We start from the raw sequence: 17,957 nt of genomic DNA, 5'->3' as shown, positions 1-17,957 counted from the left end.
ACAGATGGAGACAAAATTATCATACATAAGTCAAACTCATTCATAAATGCAAACCACAACCAGTAAGAGGATATAATTTACAAAAGGCACAACAAAGATTTTAAAAAATCAAATGAAAGAATTAAACTATATGAAGAGCCAATGAAAGAGAAGCAGGTGATGAACAAAATGACTTCAATAAATGGAAAGACATAACTCATCTGTGGACACAACAACTTCACCGTCAAGAAGTCAGTTCTCTCTAAATTGATCTACACATTCAATCTGATCTCAATTAAAAGCCAGAAAAAAATTATGGTACTTATGAGACAATTATGGAATATTAAGGAATTGTTTTTTTTGTTTGGGTTTTTTTTTAAAACATCTTTATTGGAGTATATTTGCTTTACAATGGTGTGTTAGTTTCTGCTTTACAACAAAGTGAATCAGTTATACATATACTAAGGAATTGTTTTTAAAAACAATATTTAGGTTATTATGGTATTATGATTTTGTTACAACAAAGAATTCTTATCACTTAGATTTATAATATATATTCTAAAATTTACAAATGAAATGATATTCCTGGGATATGTTTCAAAATAATATAGGAGGAAATGTGTGGGAGGATCAATGAAAAGATTGGTTGTGAAATGATCATTGAAGTCGGGTGTTGGTCCACACGGTTTCACTTAATACTATTCTGTCTACATTTATTTATGTTGGACATTTTCAATTTTAGACAGGTTTAAAAAGATTAAAACACATATGCATAAGAAACCAAAGGGTTGTGTTTTCAACCAAGCTGACTCTAAAGTTTCCATGGAAATATAAACTTAGTGAGAAGCTAGGAAACCCCTGAAATAAAGACAATCAACAAAGGGAAATAGCTCTAAGACTGTTATACTGTGACTTACAGTAAGAAATATACATTTGTTTTTCTTCCCAGTTTATGGTGCAGAGCTCCTAAAACCCTTGGAATTGCCTGAGAATAAGAGTGATCAAGGTGTCTTTTGTTGTGTCAGTGAAGTCACTTTTGGAAAGGATGGGGGCTGGTTGCCAGGAGAACCAACCACTGATTAGAGGGTTGGAAATTTCAGTCTCAACCCTTGACATCTGGGGACAGGAGAGGAGCTGGAGGCTGAATCAAATGCCAAAGGCCAGTGATTACATCAAATCAATCACGCTTATGTAAGACAGCTTCATAAAAATCCAAAAGGATGGGGTTTGGAGAGCTTCCGGTTTGGTGAACCCATGGAGATTAGGGAAGCATGGCCAGCTCGGAGGCAGTAGGGAAGCTTTGAGCCCCTTCATCATGCCTTGCTCTATTCACTGCTTCCACTTGGCTGTTCCTGAGTGACATCCTTTTCTAATACACCAGTGAGTGAAATGTTTCTCTTGCAACTAGTAAGTGATGTAACTAGTAATGATTCTCCTGAGTTCTGTGAGTGGCTCTGGCAAAACATTCAAATCCAAGGAGGGGACCACGGTACCCCAATTTACAGCCAGTTGATCAGAAGCACAGGTGACATCTGGACTGTGACTGTCATCTGAATGGGGGGGCAGTCTTGTGGGACCTGTGGGGTCTGACGCTATCTCCAGGGAGGTAGTGTCAGACTTGAATCACAGGACACCCAGCTGGTCTTGGAGGATCTCTTGGGGTGGGGGAAGAAGCCCCACACATTGGAATTGGTGTCCCAGAATTATTAATGACATAGATATAAATAATTTAAACTGTGTGACACTGGAACATGGACAGACCAATGGAACAAACAAAAAACTCTGTTTGTGATATTCAGAAACAGATTAATATCTATGTCGGAACATAGTATATATGATAAAGGTGGCATCTCAAAAGGGAAGGGAAAAAACAAATGGCTTGGAACAATTATCTCCTCATCAAGAAAAGAACATTGCATACTTTTCAGTTTGCAACATGATGAATTCCCAATATGGGAAAAGATTTACAGGTGTAACAAAACCTAAAAAAAACATAAAAATATAATAAGAAAACTTGGAAAAACTCCCGTATGGCATTGGATAGAGGAACACCTTTCTGAATATGACTCAGACTTCAGGAGTCACAGAAGAAAAAAAATAAGTTCTACTACATCAAAACAAAACACAGGAGCCACCCAACAAACGTCGGTCTTCCCCCTCCTGGGTGGAGGAGCCCCCTCCTCGGAGCCCCAGCCCCAAGCACTGTACCTGACACTTCTAACAGGCTCCACAGATGTCGATTTTTTAAAATTATGAAATGTATTGAAGTATTTTTCCTTTAACACCTAAAAGAGGAGAAGAGTCTTTGAAGAACTGTTTAAGCAAAACCCACCCTTAAACTAGTATAATTCTCGAAAGACATTCACTCATGCCACCTCTGCAGTATGCTTTCCCTCATTTTACAGTTTTCCCATGTAAAAGAAAAAAAAGGCAAATATTGCCCATCAGGACGGATGCAGAACCTCTGAGCTATGCCAGTATCTTTCCCCTCGGGTAATTTTTCCAACATTAACTGGTAACAACAGGACTGCAAATAGCCTTCCCCTGGGACTGTAGGGGGAAGCAGGCACCTGCCAGACACTGGCAGATGCAGCTTTGGGTGACAGCTACTAAATTCATGATACTTATCTAGGTGGAGTTTACCATCTCTGCAGCTATAAAAAGGTTAGTTCCTTACTTCCAACTCCACACCCTGACTGATGTTTTGTATGCTTCACTCATTGTATTTCCATTTTCAAGATGAGGGCATTTCCTTGCACAAAAAACAAACATCATGAGTAACATCAACACTGCTCCCCGGATCTTATAATCATATACATTAGAATACTATGTATTAGCTAGACAGACAACAATATGACTACACATTGCATTAGAAAAATCAGTACCACACAGGCTTCTAGAGAGCTCTGGTGACCTCATTCCTTGCCTTCAAAACGTTTGGAAGAAATGTAGGGAAGTAGTGTCAATATATTTAATGATCAATACTGAAATTATTGAATTATTATTTTTTTCTAAGAAGCATGCAAAAAGTCCATTTTTATTGATTTATAATCATATTATCATATGGACTATGACCTTCATAAATAAAGATGGATCCAGGATGGCGTGCCTCTCTGAGAGATGGTACGGCACAGAGCAAACCACAGCAAAAAGGTCCAAAAGACTGAAGCAAGACACAGCCTCATTAGTGTAATGAAATTCAAGTCAGTTCATTAAGTATGTATGGATTATCAACTAATAGCTATAATTAGAGAGATATCAAAATATAAATTAGTTTACTTTGGTAAAATTGACCCAAATACATTTCTAATCATTTCAAATGCTTTAAGTTTGCCAATTCTCCCTGTACCAAAGACTGTTATCTAGTTTCTGGACCACCCATCTTTGCTACTCTTTCAAGAATGGGAACCAAGTAACAATAGCACTTGAGTCCTAATGACAGGCTTAGCCTGAATTATTAATTTGCCAAACCTATTTAAGAAAACTGCAAGAAAACATAAGATTCCTGTTATCTTTCCAGAAAAGGTCACTGCAACTTAATTTTATATTTGTTGGGTCAAAATTCCCTATATCATTTGGGCCTTTGTGCAGAATGTATACTCACATATCTTCTTAGCAAATTTTTTTTTAAAATCTTTTTTTGTTAATATTGCCAAAGAGCTTTAATTTTTTTCCTCTTGAACAGAACAACTCATCGTCCATGGTTAGACAATTTTCCCCACAACACCCAACACCATTGATGTTGTTATGACTAAACAACTCGGTTTTCTTATTTTATGGCAAAAAAATAAGTGATTTGAAGTAAATATCAATATATTATGAAACACTGTTTACAAAGCTTACTTAGTATTTAATCATATTCATGACCTCCATAGCAACCACCTCATTCAATGATGTATCTACTTTAAAATTAACTTGTGAAGTACTAAAAAGCATGTTTCCTTACTAAAAAATTTAAATGTGACATTAATCACGTTTGGCTTGGCAAACACTTGTAAAAATGTAGATTGGAGTCTACCTTCATGTTATAGTCTTAAAATAGGCAGAACTGCTTGTAATTTTCGTATTTTGCACTTTTAAAAGGATCTGTTTTTACTGTTTATCATACCTTGATTCTATACACCAAGGTAAAAACAAGGTTGTAGGCTTCTGTTTGCAAAGCACATTAAAAATAAAACATTCGTAACATGGACAATCTTGTCTCTGAAAAACCAAGTTGGAGACAATTGTTCTATTTCTCGTTTTGTTTTTCAAACTTCTACCACTCCATTTATGTCACTTTTGCTGTGAGATTTTTTTTTAAATTAATTAATTAATTAATTTGTGGCTGCGTTGGGTCTTTCTTGCTGCGTGGGGGCTTTTGGTGCAGTGCACGCGGGCTTCTCACTGCCGTGGCTTCTCTTGTTGCAGAGCACCGGCTCTAGGCGTGTGGGCTTCAGTAGTTGTGGCACGCGGGCTCAGTAGTTGCAGTGCGTGGGCTCTAGGGAGCACTGGCTCAGTAGTTGCAGCACACAGGCTTAGTTGCTCTATGGCATGTGGGATCTTCCTGGACTAGGGCTCAAACCCGTGGCCTCCGCATAGGCAGGCGGATTTTTATTAACCACCGTGCCACCAGGGAAGCCCCTCTGCTGTGAGATTTTTTTTTTAACAGGCTCTGGTGAAGTTCATCTTGAGATAAGACTCCAAAATTAACACTTCACATCAGTGTTCTTTAAACATCCTGCGTTTTGCACAGTTTAAAAGTTTAAATTTGAAACAATTTCACAACATCATCCCACGTGGTCCTGCACCGCGGAGGTACTAGTGCGAACGTCTGAGCCGAGGGAGGTTCTAAAGCTCCCCTACCCAGAGAGGTGTGTACTTAAGCGGTAACTCTACTCAATACTTTCTAAATAAGGGATTGATGTTATTTCTCATGCTGTAAAGGAGAACTGGAAATAGGGATCACGGAGCTCAAACTTCAAATCGTCAGAACCACTTCCGACACCTGCGGGCGGAGGACGCGTCACTTCCGGCACCTGCGGGCGGAGGACGCGTCACTTCCGGCAGAGGTCGCCTCAGCCCAGGGGCGCGACCCGAAAGCCCTCCTCTCCTCCGCGGGCGGGCGTCCGGGGAAGCCAGGCAGAACCCAGGCCCGCGGTGGCGTTTCCGGCGGGCAGCGTAAGGCTGGGGTCCCTGGAGCGGGCCGCGCACGGGCGCCCCGCACGGGCTGCGTCGCGCCATGAAGTTTCGGGCTAAGCTCGTGGATGCGGCCTGTCAGAACAACTTCACGCGTGAGTGGGGGCCGCGTCGGCCCCGGGCGGCGGGGAGGAGGGCAGAGGGGAGGGCGGGAGGCCCGGAGGGGGCAGTGCAAGCGGCCGGGGCCCCGCGAGGAGGATGGGGCCGCGCTGGGCTGGCGGGCCGCTGGAGGATGGGGCGGGCGCAGGTGCCGGGGGTTGTCCCTGAGGCTTGAGTCCTGTCTCGTGTCTTTTCTTAACCCGGCCGCTGGCGCCACAGACACCTTTATCTGGCGCAGACCGTCCTTCACAGCCCGGGCCCCGCTGGTTCCCCCGCCCCCTGCGGCGCCTGGCCCTGCCGCCATCCCTGCAGCACCCGGCGGCCCCGAGTGGACGTGGGAGGGATGAAGGCGGCCAGTCGGCGCCAGTTCACTTCCGAATCTGGGTTTCCTTATTCCAGCGCTGATGGCTGGTGATGCGAACCGCGCAGGGTTGTGGGAGGCATTAAAGGCTTCCCGGTGGGCACCAGCGTAAACGTGATTTTCCCACCGGCCAGCTCGTCGGGCCGAACAGGGAGTTCTGCGAGGTAAGTTAGAGTCTGGGATACTTGGCATGCTTCTTAGTAATTCCTTACTCGAATCCTTCGCTGTAGGAGTCAGTAACGTGATAGCCAGGCTTGCCAAAACCTGCACTCTGCGTATCAGTCCGGAGAAGTGGAACTTCGTCCTCTCTGACAGGGTGGCCCGTGGAGGGGTGAGCATGTGGTGTGAGCTGGAGCAGGTGAGCGGAGGCTCTGAGAGGCCTGCAAACCGCCCCCACCCCTGCCCGCCACGAATGCCGCCGAAAGAGCACACACGTTCCCCCTTTTCTTCCCTTAGGAGAACTTCTTCAGCGAATTTCAAGTGGAAGGTGTCTCCGCAGAAAACAATGCGATTTATTTAGAGCTAACATCGGAAAGTTTATCTCGAGCCTTGAAAACTGCCCAGAATGCCCGAACCTTGAAAATCAAGCTGACTAATAAACATTTTCCCTGCCTCACAGTTTCTAGAGAGCCGGTGAGTACCGACGGGAGCGTTTCTGAAACTTCCTAGAGGATTCAAAAGTAGTTATAAGCCTCGGCTTTCTAACAGCATGTGGAAAGCTCATTGGTTTTATTAAAATGAAAGAGCTGCACATCAGTATTTGTTTTCCATTGGAGTCAGGTGCTCCTCATATTTAAATAGCATTGTGATCCCATAATATTCAACGAGGATACTGCTTTTCCTATGAAATAACACTTCTGCATCTTTCTTCTCATCTCTGCATATCCCAGCATCTCCATTTCTTTTATTGGTTTTGTCACCTAGTCTAGAAACCGTGGTTTCTCTCCGTTTTCACTGTTGAAGCATTTGTGTGTCCCTCCCTTCTCCCACACCTCTGCTGCTAACACCTTGAAAATGACCTCTGGTTCTCGAGGAATACCTCTTTCTTCCCCGCCACTACCAGATGAATCCAATGTGCAGCTCTCCTCAGGACACATGCACCCCCACAGGCTGTCACTGCTCACAGAATGAAGTTACTGTCTGAAGCCCTTCACCTGTGGCCCAACCCATTGTAGAGCCAAATTGCAAACACCTGCCCTCCGAGTGGTTCCCCAGGTGTGTCCCGTTCTTTCCCAACTCCCAGGCTTTGGTAATGTTGGGTCTTCTACTTGGAGTCTCTCCTCTTAACTCTTTGAAGCCTTAACTTTCTTTAGCACCAGTGCTGCCTCCTCTGTGGCCTTCCCTCATCCTGGCACTTCTCCTCCTTATGTGATTTGTGGACTTTATTTTTCTGGTGAGTGTTGTATTCAGTTTAATGCTCTTTATGGAAGAGGATTTCTCATCTTTTTTTTAAATTGAAGTATAGTTGATTTACAACGTTGTGTTAATTTCTCCGTACAGCAGAGTGACTCAGATCTACGTATGTATGCATTCTTTTTTAAATATTCTTTTAATATTTAATATTTTTAATATTTAAATTATTAAATTAATAATTTAATATTTAATATTCTTTTCCATTATGGTTTATCTCAGGGTATTGAATATGGTTCTCTGTGCTATACAGTAGGACCTTGTTGTTTATCCATTCTGTATGTAATAGTTTGCATCTGCTAACCCCAAACTCCCAGTCGTTCCCTACCCCACCCACTCTCCCCCTTGGCTACCACAAGCCTGTTCTCTATGTCTGTGAGTCTGTTTCTGTTTCGAAGGGAGGTTCATTTGTGTTATGTTTTAGATTTCACATGTAAGTGATACCGTATGGTATTTGTCTCCCTCTTTCTGACTTTAGTCACTTAGTATGATCATCTCTAGGTCCATCCATGTTGCTGCAATGGCACGATTTCATTCTTTTTTTATGGCTGAGTATTATAACATTGTATGTTTATATATACCACATGTTCTTTATCCATTCATCTGTCAATGGACATTTAGGTTGTTTCCATGTTCTGGCTATTGTAAATAGTGCTGCTATGAACATATGGGTGCATGCATCTTTTTGGCTTATAGTTTTGTCTGGATATATGTCCGGGGGTGGGATTGCTGGGTCATATGGTAATTCTATTTTTAGTATTGTGAGGAACCTCCATACTGTTCTCCATAGTGGCTGCACCAACTTACATTCCCACCAACAGTAGAGGAGGGTTCCCTTTTCTCCCCACCCTCTCCAGCATTTGTTATTTGTAGATTTTTTTAAATGATGGCCATCTGACTGGTGTGAGGTGGTACCTCATTGTAGTATATTTTGATAATTAACCCCTTGTCGGTCACATCATTTGTATATATTTTATCCTATTCTGTGGGTTGTCTTTTTGTTTTGTTTATGGTTTCCTTTGCTGTGCAAAAGCTTGTAAGTTTGATTAGGTCCCATTTGTTTGTTTTTGTTTCTATTTCTATTGCCTTGGGAGACTGACCTAAGAAGATGTTGCTAGGATTTATGTCAGAGAATGTTTTGTGTATGCTCTTTCCTAGGAGTTTTGTGGTGTCATGTCTTAACATTTAAGTCTTTAAGCCATTTTGAGTTTATTTTTGTGTATGCCGTGAGGGTGTGTTCTAACTTCATTGATTTACATGCAGCTGTCCACGTTTCCTAGCACCACTTGCTGAAGGAGCTGTCTTTTTCCCATTGTATCTTCTTGCCTCCTTTGTCGCAAAGATTAATTGACTGTAGGTGTGTGGGTTTATTTCTGGGCTCTCTGTTCTGTTCCATTGATCCATATGGCTGTTTTTTGTGTCAGTACCATGCTGTTTTAAGATTACTGTAGCTTTGTGGTATTGTCTGAAGTCTGGGAGGGTTATGCCTCCTGCTTTGTTCTTCTTTCTCAGGATTGCTTTGGCAATTCTGGGTCTTTTATGGTTCCATATGAATTTTAGGGTTATTTGTTCTAGTTCTGTGAAAAATGTCATGGGTAATTTGATAGGGATTGCATTAGATCTGTAGATTGCTTTGCTTAGTATGGCCATTTTAACAATATTAATTCTTCCAATCCAAGAGCCTGAGATATCTTTCCATTTCTTTGAATCATCTTTAATTACCTTTATTAATGTTTTATAGTTCTCAGCATGTAAGTCTTTCACCTCCTTGGTCAGGTTTATTCCTAAGTATTTTCTTGTATTTTTCTTTGATGTGATTTTAAAAGGTTGTTTTTTTGCTTTTTGTTATTTTTTTTTTAACTTTCTCTTTCTGGTATTTCATTGTTAGTGTAAAGAATGCAACAGATTTCTGTATGTTAATCTTGTACCCTGCTACCTTGCTGAATTCATTTATCAGTTCTAGTAGTTTTTGTGTCAGGTCTTTAGGATTTTCTATGTGTAGCATCATGTCATCTACATATAATGACAGTTCTGCCTTTTCCCTTCCAATTTGGATGCCTTTTATTTCTTGTTTGATTGCTGTGGCTAACTCTTCCAGTAATATGTTGAATAGAAGTGGTGAGAGTGGGCATCCTTGTATTTATCCAGATTTTAGTGGATAGGCTTTCAGCTTTTCACTGTTATCATATTGGCTATGGGTTTGTCATAAATAGCTTTTGTTACGTTGAGGTATGTTCCCTCTATACCCACTTTGGTAAGAGTTTTTATTACGAGTGGATGTTGAATTTTTTTCAAATGCTTTTTCTGCATCCATTGAGATGATCATGTGGTTTTTGTCTTTTCTTTTGTTCTTTTTTAAATTTAAAAAATTTTTTGGCTGCGCTGTGTGGCATGCGGTACTTAGTTTCCTGACCAGGATCAAACCCATGCCCCTGCAGTGGAAGCACGGAGTCTTAACCACTGGACCACCAGGGAAGTCCCAGTCTTTTCTTTTGTTCATGTGGTGTATAACATCAGTTTGCCTATGTTGAACCATCCTTGTTAACTTGGGATGAATCCCACTTGGTCATGGTGTCTGATTGTTTTATGTGTTGTTGGATACGTTTTCCTAATATTTTGTTGGGAATTTTTGCATCTATATTCATCAGAGATAATGGCCTGTAATTTTCATTTTTGCTGGTATCTTTGGTTTTGGTATTGGGTCTATGGTGGCTTAATAGAATGTCTTTGGGAGTGTTCCCTCCTCTTCAGTCTTTTGGAGGAGTTTGAGAAGGATCTGTAAAAGCTCTTCTTTGTAGGTTTGGTAGAATTTGCCTGTGAAGCCATCTGGTCCTTGACTTTTGTTCATAGGGAATTTTTTATTATTATTACAGATTTTATTTCACTTCTAGTGATCAGTCTGTTCAAATTATCAATTTCTTCTTGATTCATCTTTTGGTGGGCTGTATGTTTCCTGAAACTTGTCCATTTCCTCTAGGTTGTCCAATTTGTTCAAATATAATTGTTCATAGCAGTCTCTTATGGTTTTTTCTGCAGTATCAGTTGATAGTTCTCCTTTTTCATTTCTTATTTTGTTTGGTTTCTCTCTCTTTTCTTCTTGGTGATCCTGTCCAGACGTTTGTCAATTTTGTTTACCCTTTCAAAGAACCAGCTCTTGGCTTTATTGATTTTTTTCTATTTTTGATCTCTATTTTATTTATTTCCCCTGTGATCTTTATTATTTCCTTCCTTCTGCTGACTTTAGGTGTTGTTCTTTTTTTGATTCTTTTAGGCAGTAGGTTAGGTTGTTTTTGAGATTTTTCTTGTTTTCTGAGGAAGGCCTGTATTGCTATGAACTTCCAAGAACTGCTTTTGCTGCATCCTTAGATTTTGTATGGTTGTGTTTTCATTGTCATTTGTCTCAAGGTATTTTTAAATTTCCTTCTTGATTTCCTTCTTGACCCATTGGTTTCGTAGTAGCATGTTGTTTAGTCTCCATGTAATTGTTTTTTTGTCATTTCTTTTGCTGTGGTTGATTTCTATTTTAATGCCATTGTGGTCAGAAAAGACGCTTGAAATAATGTCTGTACTCTTAAATTTGTTGAGGTTTGTATTGTGCCCTAATATATGGTCAGCCCTAAAGAATGTTCCATGTGCACTTGAAAAGAATGTGTATGTTGTTTTTTTAATGTAATGTCCCCAAAATAACAATTAAGTTTAACTGTTCTGTTGTATCATTTAGGATCTCTGTTGCCTTATTGATTTTCTGTCTCAAAGAGCTGTCCACTGATGCAAGTCGGGTGTTAAAGTTTCCTACTATTATTGTATTCCTGTCAGTTTCTTCCTTTATGTTTGTTAGTATTTGTTTTATGTATTTGGGTGCTCTGATATTAGTTGCATATATGTCGACGAGTATAAAATCCTCCTCTTGTATTGATCCTTTTATCATTATATACTGTCCTTATTTATCCTTCTTTATGGCCTTTGTTTTAAAGTCTATTTTGTCTGATACGAGTAGTGTGACTGCCACTTTCTTGTCAATTCCGTTTCCATGAAATATCTTTTTCCATTCCCTCACTTTCAGTCTTTGTGTTTCTTTTGCCCTGAAGTGGATCTCTAGTGTTGTTTTTTTTTTCGGCCCCACCGTGCCATGCTGTGTGTGGGATCTTAGTTCCTAACCAGGGATCGAACCTGTGCCCCCTGTAGTAGAAGCACAGAGCCTTAACCACTGGACTGCCAGGGAAGTCCCTGAAGTGGGTCTCTTGTAGGCAGCATATTGCAGGCTCTTCTTTTTTATCCAGTTGGCCACTCTGTCTTTTGATCGGAGCATTTAGTCTATTGACATTTGAGGAAATTATTGATAAATATGTATTTATTGCCATTTTAAACCTTGTTTTCCAATTGATTTTGTGTTTCTTCTTTGTTCCTTTATTTCGCTTCTTGTTTTTCTTTTTGTGGTTTGATTCCTGTTATTTTATGCTTGTGTTCTGTTCTTTTTGGTTTTTGTGAATTTATCATATGTTGTTGATTTGTGGTTACCCTGTTTTTCAAGTATGTTAACCCCTTTCTATATCTACTTGCTTTAGACTGATGGTCATTGTAGGCTCAAACACATTTTTGAAAAATCTACATTTTCTAATTCTCCTCCGCTACGTTTTATGATTTGAATGTTCTCTTTTACGTCTTCATGTTTATTCTTTTGAAGTTTGTTGTGGTTATCATCGCTTTCACAAATAGATGTAAAATGTTTTTTCTTTTTCATTTGTATATTGGCTTAAGTGATTGACTTTCCAGTTGTTATTCCCTCTTTCCTATAGCTTGTTGCTGCTTTTCTATTTAGAGAAGACCTTTCCATATTTCTTTTAGGATAGGTTTAGTATCACTGTCTTCTTTTAGATTTTGCTGGTCTGAGAAATTTTTTCTCCTCCTCTTCTAAATGATCATCTTGCTGGGTAGAGTATTCTAGGCTGCAGATGTTTTTCCCTTGCAAGACTTTGAATATATTTTGCCACCCCCTTCTGGCCTGCAACATTTCCATAGTGAAATCAGCTGATAGCCTTATGGGGGTTCCCTTGTAATTAACTCCTTGTTTTTCTCTTGCTGTCTTTAGAATCCTCTCTTTAACTTTTGCCATTTTAATTGTGTCTTGGTGTACGTCTGTTTGGGTTCATCTTACTTGGGACCCTCTGTGCTTCCTGTACCTGGATATATGTTTCCTTCTTTAGGTTTGGGAAGCTTTCAGCCATAATTGCTTCAAACATTTTCGATCCACTTTTCTCTTTCTTCTCCTCCTGGAATCCGTATTATGCATTGATTGGTATGCTTTATATTATCCCATAAATCTCTTATCTTGCTTTCCTTTTTTTTTCTTTTGGCTTTCTGTCTGCTGTTCTGATTGAGTGATTTCCATCATTCTGTCTTCCAGCTCACGTGTTCGTTCTTTGTTATTCATTCTGTCACTCGTTGCCTGGAGCTCAGCTTTCATCTTGGCAAATTAAGTTTGTCATTTTCCTTGGCTCCTCCTTATTGTCTCTAGTCCTTTTTTCCAGTAATTGGCTCTCCTGTCCAGAGCCTTTCCTCATACCTTCACTATGATCAGTACCACCTTTTTGAACTTTTTCTCTGTTCAACTGAAGAAGTCTGTTTCATTGTTTGTTCCTTTGGGGAATTCTCTCTTGGTCTTTTAACTGGGAGTGGTTCCTCTGCTCCTTCATTGTACTTGTATTTCTCTTTCTCTGCGTTTAGGAGAAACAGTTGCCAACTGTGGTCTTAGACGGCTATTTATATGCAGGAGCATCTCCGTGTAGCTTGCGTAGGTTTAATATTTTTGGTGCGAGGGCTGCGTTTAGTATGGATGCCTTTTGCCTCTCCTCAGCACGTGTTGGCCACTATCCCCTTGATTAGGGAGTGTGCAGATGCAGCGGCTTTTGCATGTTCCTGGAGCCGCAGCAGTGAGGGAAGCTGGTGCCCCCTCCTGGAGCTCTCAGCGGTGGCGGCAGCTGGCACCTGCCCACCCAGAGCCCACAACAGCAGCTCGTGTGTCTTCCCAGAGCCCGCAGCGGCTTGCACGTGCTCCTGGAGCCTGCGACGGCAGTGGCAGCTGGCGCCCACTCCCAACACTCTCAGCGGCAGCGGTGGCTCACGCCCGCCCCAGAAGCTCACGTAGGTGGTGTTGTGTTGCCTGAGAGTAAAGGAGGAAACTGACAGGAATACAATAATAGTAGGAAACTTTAACACCCGACTTGCATCAGTGGACAGCTCTTTGAGACAGAAAATCAATAAGCTCCTGTGGCGGCCCCGCCCCTCCCTTCACACGTCCTCCAACAGTGGCACGTTGCCTCTCTGACGGGCCCCGGGTACACCCTTGGTCATGGCCACACCACACTCCAGCCCCTTCAGGCAGCCCACCCCAGTCCTCTCCCCGGGTCTGAGCTCCGAAGCCTGTGCTTCAGCACCCAGCCCCCACCCGCCCCGGCGGACACGTGTCTCAGGCTGGGTAGTGCAGGGCGGTGGCATCTCCCGTCTGTGCAGGTCTCTCTCCATTCTGCCTTCTGTAAACTGGTTGCTGGATTCTCCTCCAAGGGTCTACAGCTCCCCCTCTGTCCAGGCTGATCTCCCTGCCTGTGAGGGGACATTCAGGGTGTGGGCACCTTTCCTCTTTCACAGCTCCCTCCCTGGGGTGCAGGCCCCATCCCAATTCCCCTCTCAGTTTTTCTCTTTTTTCTTTCGTCCTACCCAGTTGCGTAGAGGTTTTCTTGCCCTTTCTGAAGCCTGAGGTCTTCTACCAGGTCTCAGTAGATGTTCTGTGAGAGTCATTCCATGTGTGGATGTCGCTTTGATGTATTTGTGAGAGGTGGTGAGCTCCACGTCCTACTCCTCCACCGTCTTGATCACTCTCTTCCTCAACCTTCCTTCCTTTTTCTCAGCTCTTTGCAGTCAGGCAGTTCTCAGAGCTAATCTGTATTTCACTTCACAATCTAAGTGTGGTATGGTTCTAAAGCTACTTAAGGAAAAGTAAGAGAGTAACATATCATGCTTTTCTTTCTTTCTTTTTTTTTTTTTTTAATTTTAATTTTAATTTTTTAAACATCTTTATTGGAGTATAATTGTTTTACAATAGTGTGTTAGTTTTTCCTTTACAACAAACTGAATCAGTTATACATATGTTCCCATATCTCTTCCCTCTTGCATCACCCTCTCTCCCACCCTCCCTATCCCACCCCTCTAGGTGGTCACAAAGCCCAGAGGTGATCTCCCCGTGCTATGCAGCAGCTTCCCACTAGCTATCTAATTTACATTTGATAGTGTATATATGTCCCTGCCACTCTCTCACTTCGTCACAGCCCACCCTTCCCCCTCCCCATATCCTCAAGTCCATGCTCGAGTAAGTCTGTGTTTTATTCCCGTCCTACCACTAATCTCTTCATGACATTTTTTTCCCTTAGAGTCCATATATATGTGTTAGCATACGGTATTTGTTTTTCTCCTTCTGACTTACTTCACTCTGTATGACAGACTCCAGGTCCATCCACCCTCATTATAAATAACTCAGTTTCATTTCTTTTTATGGCTGAGTAATATTCCATTGTATATATGTGCCACATCTTCTTTATCCATTCATCTGTTGATGGACACTTAGGTTGCTTCCATGTCCTGGCTATTGTAAATAGAGCTGCAATGAACATTTTGGTACATGAGTCTTTCTGAATTATGGTTTTCTCAGGGTATATGCCCAGTAGTGGGATTGCTGGGTCGTATGGTAGGTCTATTTGTAGTTTTTTAAGGAACCTCCATACTGTTCTCCATAGCGGCTGTATCAATTTACATTCCCACCAGCAGTGCAAGAGGGTTCCCTTTTCTCCACACCCTCTCCAGCATTTATTGTTTCTAGAGTTTTTGATGATGGCCAATCTGACCGGTGTGAGATGATATCTCATTGTAGTTTTGATTTGCATTTCTCTAATGATTAATGAGGTTGAGCATTCTTTCATGTGTTTGTTAGCAATCTGTGTATCTTCTTTGGAGAAATGTCTATTTAGTTCTTCTGCCCATTTTTGGATTGGGTTGTTTGTTTTTTTGTTATTGAGCTGCATGAGTTGCTTATAAATTTTGGAAATTAATCCTTTGTCAGTTGCTTCATTTGCAAATATTTTCTCCCATTCTGAGGGTTGTCTTTTGGTCTTGTTTATGGTATCCTTTGCTGTGCAAAAGCTTTTAAGTTTCATTAGGTCCCATTTGTTTATTTGTGTTTTTATTTCCATTTCTCTAGGAGATGGGTCAAAAAGGATCTTGCTGTGATTTATGTCGTATAGTGTTCTGCCTATGTTTTCCTCTAAGAGTTTGATAGTGTCTGGCCTTACATTTAGGTCTTTAACCCATTTTGAGTTTATTTTTGTGTGTGGTGTTAGGGATTGTTCTAATTTCATACTTTTACATGTAGCTGTCCAGTTTTCCCAGCACCACTTATTGAAGAGGCTGTCTTTTCTCCACTGTATATCCTTCCCTCCTTTATCAAAGATAAGGTGACCATATGTGTGTGGGTTTATCTCTGGGCTCTCTATCCTGTTCCATTGATCTATATTTCTGTTGTTGTGCCAGTACCATATTGTCTTGATTACTGTAGCCTTGTAGTAGAGTCTGAAGTCAGGGAGCCTAATTCCTCCAGCTCCATTTTTCGTTCTCAAGATTGCTTTGGCTATTCGGGGTCTTTTGTGTTTCCATACAAATTGTGAAATTTTTTGTTCTAGTTCTGTAAAGAATGCCAGTGGTAATTTGATAGGGATTGCATTGAATCGGTAGATTGCTTTGGGTAGTATAGTCATTTTCACAATGTTGATTCTTCCAATCCAAGAACATGGTATATTTCTCCACCTATTTGTATCATCTTTAATTTCTTTCATCAGTGTCTTATAGTTTTCTGCATACAAGTCTTTTGTCTCCTTAGGTAGGTTTATTCCTAGATATTTTATTCTTTTTGTTGCAATGGTAAATGGGAGTGTTTTCTTAATTTCACTCTCAGATTTTTCATCATTAGTGTATAAGAATGCCAGAGATTTCTGTGCATTAATTTTGTATCCTGCAACTTTACCAAATTCATTGATTAGCTCTAGTAGTTTTCTGGTAGCATCCTTAGGATTCTCTGTGTATAGTATCATGTCATCTGCAAACAGTGACAGCTTTACTTCTTCTTTTCCTATTTGGATTCCTTTTATTTCTTTTTCTTCTCTGATTGCTGTGGCTAGAACTTCCAAAACTATGTTGAATAAGAGTGGTGAGAGTGGGCAACCTTGTCTTGTTCCTGATCTTAGTGGAAATGGTTTCAGTTTTTCACCATTGAGAACGATGCTAGCTGTGGGTTTGTCATATATGGCCTTTATTATGTTGAGGAAAGTTCCCTGTATGCCTACTTTCTGCAAGGTTTTTATCATAAATGAGTGTTGAATTTTGTCAAAAGCTTTCTCTGCATCTATTGAGATGATCATATGGTTTTTCTCCTTCAGTTTGTTGATATGGTGTATCACGTTGATTGATTTGCGTATATTGAAGAATCCTTGCATTCCTGGGATAAACTCCACTTGATCATGGTGTATGATCCTTTTAATGTGCTGTTGGATTCTGTTTGCTAATATTTTGTTGAGGATTTTTGCATCTATGTTCATCAGTGATATTGGCCTGTAGTTTTCTTTCTTTGTGACGTCTTTGTCTGGTTTTGGTATCAGGGTGATGTTGGCCTCATAGAATGAGTTTGGGAGTGTTCCTCCCTCTGCTATCTGTTGGGAGAGTTTGAGAAGGATAGGTGTTAGCTCTTCTCTAAATGTTTGATAGAATTCGCCTGTGAAGCCATCTGGTCCTGGGCTTTTGTTTGCTGGAAGATTTTTAATCACAGTTTCAATTTCAGTGCTTGTGATTGGTCTGTTCAAATTTTCTATTTCTTCCTGGTTCAGTCTCGGCAGGTTGTGCATTTCTAAGAATTTGTCCATTTCTTCCAGGTTGTCCATTTTATTGGCATAGAGTTGCTTGTAGTAATCTGTAATAATCTTTTGTATTTTTGCAGTGTCAGTTGTTACATCTCCTTTTTCATTTCTAATTCTATTGATTCGAGTCTTCTCCCTTTTATTCTTGATGAGTCTGGCTAATGGTTTATCAATTTTATTTATCTTCTCAAAGAACCAGCTTTTAGTTTTATTGATCTTTGCTATTGTTTCCTTCACTTCTTTTTCATTTATTTCTGATCTGATCTTTATGATTTCTTTCCTTCTGCTAAATTTGGGGTTTTCTTGTTCTTCTTTCTCTAATTGCTTTAAGTGCAAAGTTAGGTTGTTTATTCGAGATGTTTCCTGTTTCTTAAGGTATGATTGTATTGCTATAAACTTGCCTCTTAGAACTGCTTTTGCTGTATCCCACAGGTTTTGGGTCGTTGTGTCTCCATTGTCATTTGTTTCTAAGTATTTTTTGATTTCCCCTTTGATTTCTTCAGTGATCACTTCGTTATTAAGTAGTGTATTGTTTAGCCTCCATGTGTTTGTATTTTTTACAGATCTTTTCCTATAATTGATATCTAGTCTCATAGCGTTGTGGTCGGAAAAGATACTTGATACGATTTCAATTTTCTTAAATTTGCCAAGGCTAGATTTGTGACCCAATATATGATCGATCCTGGAGAATGTTCCATGAGCACTTGAGAAAAATGTGTATTCTGTTGTTTTTGGATGGAATGTCCTATAAATATCAATTAAGTCCATCTTGTGTAATGTATCATTTAAAGCTTGTGTTTCCTTATTTATTTTCATTTTGGATGATCTGTCCATTGGTGAAAGTGGGGTGTTAAAGTCCCCCATTATAATTGTGTTACTGTCGATTTCCCCTTTTAAGGCTGTTAGTATTTGCCTTATGTATTGAGGTGCTCCTATGTTGGGTGCATAAATATTTACAATTGTTATATCTTCTTCCT

General features: G+C 40.6%; 1 protein-coding gene across 2 annotated transcripts in view; it reads left to right on the top strand.

Annotated features, from left to right (window-relative positions):
* The first annotated feature begins 4,983 nt into the window (after positions 1-4,983).
* The window catches only part of LOC131762290 (checkpoint protein HUS1-like), a 31,585-nt gene continuing 18,611 nt past the window's right edge, over positions 4,984-17,957 (top strand). For both annotated transcript variants that reach the window (XM_067042987.1, XM_059073772.2), the window contains exons 1-3: positions 4,984-5,252; positions 5,848-5,975; positions 6,074-6,250. In XM_067042987.1, the coding sequence (XP_066899088.1) occupies positions 5,201-5,252; positions 5,848-5,975; positions 6,074-6,250 (357 nt within the window). In that variant the 5' untranslated portion in view covers positions 4,984-5,200. The remainder of the gene's footprint in view (positions 5,253-5,847; positions 5,976-6,073; positions 6,251-17,957) is intronic.

This window comes from Kogia breviceps, chromosome 9 (genome assembly GCF_026419965.1).
Source record: "Kogia breviceps isolate mKogBre1 chromosome 9, mKogBre1 haplotype 1, whole genome shotgun sequence".
Lineage (NCBI taxonomy): Eukaryota > Metazoa > Chordata > Mammalia > Artiodactyla > Physeteridae > Kogia > Kogia breviceps.
This window is presented reverse-complemented; position numbering and strand designations above follow the sequence as displayed.